This window comes from Sinohyriopsis cumingii, chromosome 5, assembly GCF_028554795.1.
Source record: "Sinohyriopsis cumingii isolate HCF-2022 chromosome 5, ASM2855479v2, whole genome shotgun sequence".
Lineage (NCBI taxonomy): Eukaryota > Metazoa > Mollusca > Bivalvia > Unionida > Unionidae > Sinohyriopsis > Sinohyriopsis cumingii.
In genome coordinates this window covers 50,459,549-50,468,459 of record NC_142965.1, presented here as the reverse complement: position 1 = coordinate 50,468,459, position 8,911 = coordinate 50,459,549, and the positions used below count along the sequence as shown (strand labels likewise).

At 35.0% G+C, this 8,911-nt stretch overlaps 1 protein-coding gene across 4 annotated transcripts in view; it reads right to left on the bottom strand.

The window, feature by feature from the left end:
- Positions 1-7,648: 7,648 nt before the first annotated feature.
- Positions 7,649-8,911, bottom strand: part of LOC149799139 (uncharacterized) — a 49,056-nt gene continuing 47,793 nt past the window's right edge. For 3 of the 4 annotated variants that reach the window (XM_089958235.1, XM_089958233.1, XM_089958234.1), the window contains exon 12: positions 7,649-8,570. In XM_089958235.1, coding sequence (XP_089814361.1) covers positions 8,479-8,570 — 92 coding nt within the window. In that variant the 3' untranslated portion in view covers positions 7,649-8,478. The remainder of the gene's footprint in view (positions 8,571-8,911) is intronic. The other variant, XM_089958236.1, reaches the window with a different exon arrangement.

Below are 8,911 nucleotides of genomic sequence, written 5' to 3'. Positions count from 1 at the left end.
TTTTATCTAGGACCATCAAGACATCATAAGAAGTCTTTACAGGTAAACCCTGTGATGACATGACCATTCATTCAGGAGGTGTGCGTGTATGTGTGTGTGATTAGGATTTTTAATGTAGCTTTAAAAAAATTTCAGTCATATCGCTACGATGTCTGCAGTGTGGCAGTTTATAGTGATGTCTAGCACTGGGGCATCATGCCAGAGACATGTAGCATGATGTCCCACCCAGTCACATTACCCTGACACCAGGCCAACCAGTGCTAACACTAACCCCTTAATGCTGAGTGCCTAGTGAGGCAGCTATTAGTACCATTTTTGTCAGTCTTTGGTATGACTCGGCCGGGGATCAAACCCATGATCTCCCTCATCCTAGGTGAACGCTCTAACCACTAGACCACTGGAGCAGTCATCATTCAGGAGGAACAGTAATAAAAAGATTTGCAAGATGACCACCATGATGGCTATAATGGACTTCAGATTGGCACCATTTTCATTTAGCACCAGCTAGACATAATAAGAAGTCTTTTTGTGAAAACCCTGTGTTGATATGACCATCAACTGGAGGAGTAGTGTTAACAAGATTTTCAACATGGCCATTGTGATGGTCATATTGGATGTCCAAGCAACATCATTTTCATTAAGGACCAACTAGAACATGTGATGAATGTGTGTGTGTAAAGTTTTATGACAATACTCCAAGTAGTTGATGCGGAGTAACAACAACAAATTTGTGCTAGCAGATAGACAGATGACAGACAACAGACCAAGAAATATAAAAAATCAAACATTAAAAAAGGATAAGACATCTTACATTTATTAAACCAAATACATATAGCTGAAAAAATAATTAAAATTACTAAACAGAGTTTAAATACAACTTATAAATAATCCTAAAACATAAATAATAACAAATGTCTTGCAGTACTGAAAATTTAATGAAAATTTGTCAAAAAAGTAAGGACTTTCATGTGCAAAAAAGACAATAATTTTTACATTCAGTCAATATAATAAGAGCTTAGAATTATAAGTAATATATTTGTTCCCTGAAGAAAGAAATAATATCAAACAGTACCAAAATGTATTTCCATATTCAGATCTATGAGTATTCAATCTAAAACAAAAACAATACGGAGTTAAATATGTTACACATAAAAAATTATTTTGAATCATTCTGATCCATTCTTGTGATTCTATTCACCCATTCCAACCTTTGTAAGCACCAAGTCCTGTTGATTCTATCCACCCATTTCAACCTTTGTCACCTTATAAGCACTAAGTCCTGTTGATTCTATCCACCCATTTCAACCTTTGTAACCACCAAGTCCTGTTGATTCTATCCACCCATTTCAACCTTTGTCACCTTATAAGCACTAAGTCCTGTTGATTCTATCCACCCATTTCAACCTTTGTCACCTTATAAGCACTAAGTCCTGTTGATTCTATCCACCCATTTCAACCTTTGTAAGTACTAAGTCCTGTTGATTCTATCCACCCATTTCATCCTTTGTCACCTTATAAGCACTAAGTCCTATTGATTAATTTGTGTTTATGGATTACCTGACCAATGTTCTACTTTTCAAAAGCAATGTGTCAAAATGACATTATAAGAAAAATAAATTTTGTGCACCAGATGACCGAGTGGTCTCAGGCACAACACTTTACAGATCACCGACATCCCGCCTCATGGTTTTCGAGTGTTGGGCTCAGCCGATGTGGTTATGTGCGAAAGTTTGCCAGTCGCTTCTCTTGAGTTAGTGGTTGAGTATAGTCTATCATGTTCTGAAAAATGGTCATAAATCAGCAACAACAACAACAACCACTATTTATGTCTTAATTTCCAAAATGAATGACAAAAGAATGCGTCTTGGCTAAGAACCAATGTACTTGTTTGCCAAGGATAAAGGTCCACTAAGAGGCAAAATTAATAGTATGAATAGAGAAAATCTTTCCAGTCACTCTAAAAATTCTTCTCCCCCGACAAACAAAAACAGAAGGATACCAAAAAGAAGTTGTGAAAAATAATCAAAATGAACTGTTTATGATAATAATCATTCTATAAACATTTGTGAATAGAACATTTCATAATAAATTAATCATAATTATGAGAAATACATAAGGAATATCCATCCATCCATACAAATTTACACTAATACTAGAATACTACTTTGAGCTCCGAGATGTAAAATAGGTCTTATACATCCTCCTTCACGTTGCAAGAGGACCTCATCAAATCAACCATTGCCATGGCATACATCCTCCTGCATGTTGCTGAGAGTAACCTCATCAAATCAACCATTGCCATGGGATACATTCTCCTGCATATTCCTAGAGGTACCTCATCAAATCAACCATTGTCATGGCATACATCCTCCAGCATTTTCATAGAGGTATCTCATCAAATCCATTGCTCTGACATACATCCTCCTGCATGTGTCTAGAGGTACCTCATCAAATTAACCATTGCCATGGGATACATCCTCCTGCATGTTTCTAGAGATACCTCATCAAATTAACCATTGCCATTGGATACATCCTCCTGCATGTTGCTAGAGGCACCTAATCAAAACAACCATTACCATGGAAACATCCACCTGCATGTTGCACTAGGTACCTAATCGAATCAACCATTGCCATGGAAACATCCTCCTGCATGTTGCACTAGGCACCTAATCAAATCAACCATTGCCATTGATACAACCTCAGATGATATTCAGGCTGAGAATGTCTTTGACATTTTACAAGATTTAGGTTTATAACATAAATTTTACATATTTTTTGAGGACTGTTCCTTTTTTGTGCCCTTATCTTGGTTTCATATCAATTTATTGTGATGCCTAAGCTTATTCTGCACTGTACTTGCATCCAGAACTGGACTGGTTGCACTGTAATAATGTGTTCATACAAGTATATTGTGTTTTGAATAGACATTACCAAATTCTTCAAACACAAATTGATGAGGCATTTTGTTTAATAGGAGGCAGCACTGTTTCATCGATTCTACCAAAACTATTAAAGACTTAAAAATTTATAGATATCATGTATCAGAAAGTTTAGAAAAAGTTTTGTTTTCTCTGTAAATTTTCAAAACTTAATTTTTGGCCAACATATCTAGGCATTTACAAATCAACCGAAAACTATGTACAAATCTAATATTCTTTTTTCTGGAATTTCCTTTCTGTTTCTATCAAATCAACCATGTACTCCTGACTACATGTACTAAATGAAATAAATTTCTCATCATTATCTTTGTAACTTTTAATCAACTTCTTTAATCCTGCTTTGCAAACTTCTTGATGAACAGGTGTGAATTATTGTCTGATGAATGATAAAAAAACAACCCAATGGAATGAAATTTGATTACTTGAAATGTAAACTGTACATGATCATGTACTTTATTTCAAGACATCTCCTTGTGCCACAAATGTGAAAAAATGTTAATTGATTTGAAATGCTTTTTGTCTTCTCATATAAATAACATCAGCTCAGTATTCTTTGACCTGAATTCATCATACACTATTTTTGCAATTCAACCCTAACAGTTGTAAAATACCTGACTGCAATCAGTGTCTCAGTAAAGATTGGTCTATAACATTTAATAATGGCCCTGAAGTACACAAACCCCTGATGGAATATACTTATATATTTACAATGTCAAAGACATACTTGATTTAGGCATTGTACTAGTTAAAAGATGTATTTATCCATTACAATATACACAATGGTGCATCAATCTTGTGCAACAGAAGCATGCCTTGAAAAAAATATATAGATCATCAGAGGGTGTTCATTTCTTTATATATTACGTATATCTCTAATGAAAAGCCAAAAAATGCATGGAAAATGAAGACTGTTTCCATGCACACAGATGGACAATTTGCACAATGTTGTCAAATCTTAAAACAGCCCTTTCAAACTTAAGTCAAACTGTTAAGTTAAAAAAGATGATATATTATTCACATTTATTCTATTTGATCTCCAAAATATTGCTAACCTCCACAACAGAATACGTGTCCACTCAATTTTGGCCAAGTATTAATAGTTAGGGACAAATTTAAAGTTCAGATGAAGATATTGGTTTTATTTTCCTTTACCTCATGAGAATTTTTTCCAACAAAATATGACAATTTAATTTAGAAAGTAGAGTAAGAGTAATTATTTTCAACCTTTTTGAAGCTCATGTCCCAAAATAAAAACAATGTCCAAATGAAAAGTTAATTTTTCAATAAATTCAAATTTGATAAAAATGAAGATAAAATCATCAGTAGTTGATAGCTTTAGCACTGCCCAACACCATCAGTAATTGATGGCTTTAGCAATGCCCAACACCATCAGTAGTTGATAGCTTTAGCATTGCCCAACACCATCAGTAATTGATAGCTTTAGCATTGCCCAACACCATCAGTAGTTGATAGCTTTAGCATTGCCCAACACAATCAGTAGTTGATAGCTTTAGCATTGCCCAACACCATCAGTAATTGATACCTTTAGCACTGCCCAACACCATCAGTAATTGACAGCTTTAGCATTGCCCAACACCATCAGTAGTTGATAGCTTTAGCATTGCCCAACACCATCAGTAGTTGATAGCTTTAGCAATGCCCAACACCATCAGTAGTTGATAGCTTTAGCATTGCCCAACACCATCAGTAGTTGATAGCTTTAGCACTGCCCAACACCCTCAGTAATTGATACCTTTAGCATTGCCCAACACCATCAGTAATTGATAGCTTTAGCAATGCCCAACACCATCAGTAGTTGATAGCTTTAGCATTGCCCAACACCATCAGTAATTGATAGCTTTAGCATTGTCCAACACCATCAGTAATTGATAGCTTTAGCATTGCCCAACACAATCAGTAGTTGATAGCTTTAGCATTGCCCAACACCATCAGTAATTGATACCTTTAGCACTGCCCAACACCATCAGTAATTGATACCTTTAGCACTGCCCAACACCATCAGTAATTGATAGCTTTAGCATTGCCCAACACCATCAGTAGTTGATAGCTTTAGCATTGCCCAACACCATCAGTAGTTGATAGCTTTAGCATTGCCCAACACCATCAGTAGTTGATAGCTTTAGCATTGCCCAACACCATCAGTAGTTGATAGCTTTAGCATTGCCCAACACCATCAGTAGTTGATAGCTTTAGCATTGCCCAACACCATCAGTAGTTGATAGCTTTAGCATTGCCCAACACCATGAACTTGCCTGAAACAACATTCATAGAATCACAGCCAGTCAGCCATTAAATAATTAAAAATATACTATGTTTCTATCTTTAAAATCTATGAGACAGTGGAATATTTTCTTAATTGGCTACTGTCTGTACTGCTCTGAGCAGTTTATTTGGGGTGGGGTGGGGTGGGGTCAGGGCGGGTCGGGTTTGATGGGTAGGGGTGAAGGTAATGCAAGTGTTATTTTTGTTTATTTGTTTACTCCTTAGAGACTGAATGGCAATATTGTTAAACTTCCCCAAAGATCTTGTTGAATTTTTGTCAGCATAGAAAATCATGTTTCTGTCTGCCTTGCTGCAGGGAGTGTCAAACATGTTGGGTGGTGTTGCCATGTTAACTGATGTTGTACACTCAGGAAAGACTAATGCTGATCTTTCGTTTGCAATGTGTGCAAAAAATAAAATACAACTCCCTGCTACTGCACTATACAAAATTCAAACTCCATCTAGGAGTTCTGAAATTGTGTACTGCAGATGGCTCATACTTTCCTGAATTGCAGCTGCATTTTAATATTTTGCCTGATAGAATTAATCACTTATACACTATATGAACTACCAAAATAGTCATGTTTCGCATTTTATACAGGGAGTGAAACTGAGCTCAGAGAAATGTGGCGCTAATCACCAACTTGCCAATAATCTGTAATACAGATGGCTTAAACATTCTCATTCAAGGCAATGATGTGTAATAATTTTTTTCTTCAACACAAATCTCCTTGATTTACACAACTTTAAGCGAATTGGGTTGTTCCACTTTACCTATGCAAATTATCCCAATGGGCTCTCCCACTGCAGTTTTCAAAGGATTTAACAAGATGTTACCTTAGCTATTCTCATCTTATTAAGTAATGTGTGAAATGGCACATATGAGACAAGCTTAACTGCCTATATGATGATCTATTGTATAAATAACCCCAACCATAGTTTTCCTGGGCTCTAGGCAGGACTGTTTACTGTTTGTACACCATACAAGTTGGAACATAATAGCAGTGGTTCAAATATTTCTTTCTGATTTTGATTCTTTTATGATTACTGAAAATCATGTATTTCGAAACAATACCAAATCAGTGAGTTTGGGAGTAAAAAGTGTTTCTATGTGAGACATGTCATTTTAAGGCAGAAATGCATATACCCTACACCTTCAATGACATGGTCCATATACCCTACACCTTCAATGACATGGTCCATATACCCTATACCTTCAATGACATGGTCCATATACCCAACACCTTCAATGACATGTTCCATATACCCTATACCTTCAATGACATGTTCCATATACCCTACACTTTCAATGACATGGTCCATATACCTTACACCTTCAATGACATGGTCCATATACCCTACACATTCAATGACATGGTCCATTCCACTTCTATTCATTTATTCCAAATGATGATCATTATCAAAATTTTATGTCACTGAAAAATTCATACAAAATGTGAGTGCTACTACTTTTCAGGTATGTACTCAAAGTACTCATTCAGTGACAGTAATGTTTCAGTTTTGTGTACTAATGTGTACTGGAAAACTTGTTAAATGAGCTTTAATTTTTATTCTAACTTGAATTGGAATGGGTAAATCAAGTATCAGAGTTTTCATTTTTAATTTAGTTAAATAGAAAGTTTTGTTCAGTATAAATTACACCAAGAATTTTTACACGCAGAAGAAATCTTCAATATATATTTGTATTTTTTTAATTATTTAACATAAATAAATTTGTACATATATTTCACTATATTGTTTTAGTGAAGATATGCAATTATAATTAACATTTAACTACTAATTAAAATGTATGAAAAACATTTACTGCCCTTCAATTTTGTCGTAAATTTTGGTTATATGAACACCTCATTAAATCAAAGCATTTGCCACAAAGGGGAGTAAATACTTGAACAATAGTACTTTCTCCATCCCCCCTCCCCTTTTGCAGACCACACATTTTATAGTATATAACATTTATATGCTCTTGGATCAAACTTTGTGTTCCAGTTTCGTGCATGCTGGAATTCTTATGATCAAAACCCCATGCTGATATAATTTTGTTTTCATGTTTTTCGAAGAGTAGTGATAACATAATTTTCAAGATGGCTGCCATGACTGTCATACTTTACCTTAGACAGGCAAAATTTTCATTTAAGACCAACCAGACATTACGATAAGTCTTTTAGTGAAAACCCCATATTGATGTGATTCAGGAACAGTGATAAGGTAATGATAAGACATTTTAGAGAAAATCCGATGTTAATGTGATTCAGGAACAGTCGTAAGGTAGTGACAGAAGACCTAAAGGATGGCAGCCATATTGGATGTCCAAGCAGCAGCATTTTCATCCGGGACCAGCTAGCCATCTTATGAAGAATACCCGTGCTAACAGAACTATTTATGCAAGAAAACAAGCAATAACAAGATTTCAAGATGGCCACCATGTTAGCCATATTTATATTTAGATTGGCACCATTTTAAGTAATACAAGCTAGATGCTAAAAGAGGTCTTGAAGTGAAAAGTCCATAGGACCATCCAATCAGGAGAAGTAATGATAGCAAGCTTTACAAGATGGCCACTGTGTCTGGAGCCTGGTTTGCCTTCTCTCATTTCTTCAAAGTCTGCCTGAGATAATCATTACTAGAAAACAGCTGAAAATGTTCGATGGATGGTCATATCAGAAGCTATTCAACCTGTGTTCATTTGAATAAAATGCAAATTTAAGAAAAAAAAATGTCCTCAGAGAAAATGAAAACATATGTATTACCAAATCCATCAATACATTTTAAGACAAATACAGACATGCAGACAGAAAGAAAAACAACAGTTACTTGATTTTTAACACTTTCAATGTACATTATACATCTTGAGTAGAGGTGAAACTTCCAGGTATGAATTTACTGTTCTCACTGCAATGCAATTCTTCCATAATTCCGTAACAACAACTCTACTGTGTTGTATAAATTTAGGATTTTTTCTTCACAAATATGTGAAGGATTCACATTGTAGTAGACATTTAATACGACAATTCTACTGACATCATTTATACAAGCCAGCACAGGTTTAAAATTTCCAACGATGAATGCTGATTTGCTAGCTTCCTAAATATTTTAGCATAAAATTCACAACTGTTTTGGATTGAAAAAATAATGTACATATCAAATTGTGATGTACATGTCAAACAGTTTCAACATCAGAACTAGTAAATTATCCAACTTGAAAATATTGCAGCATCACACACATCCAATCTCCATTTCAGGAAACCAAGTCCACAGTAGCAGATGACAAGTCCTTTCTGATTTCTTCCAGCAAGGTTTCTTGAACAGTTTTGCGGTCATCTGAAACATCTGATTGTCAAAATATTATTTTTATCTATGTATAATATTATCAGATATAGAACAGATGGAAACACTAAAATTATTCATCAAAAATTCATGCTTTAAAAAAGTACAAGATAAGCCACAAAGACAAACTCTAAATATACTAGAATCATGGAGTCATCCATAGGTAGATTGATAAGAGAATAAAGGAAAGTATGAAAGCAATATAAGTGCAAAATATAATATGAAAAGCAAGAAGAAAGAAATAAAGAAAATTACCCAGTTGGCCTTGGCATCTTGATTCCATGACAACACCCATCAACATAAACCAGGATTTGCAGAGGATTAGTGATGGAGGAAAGAATATG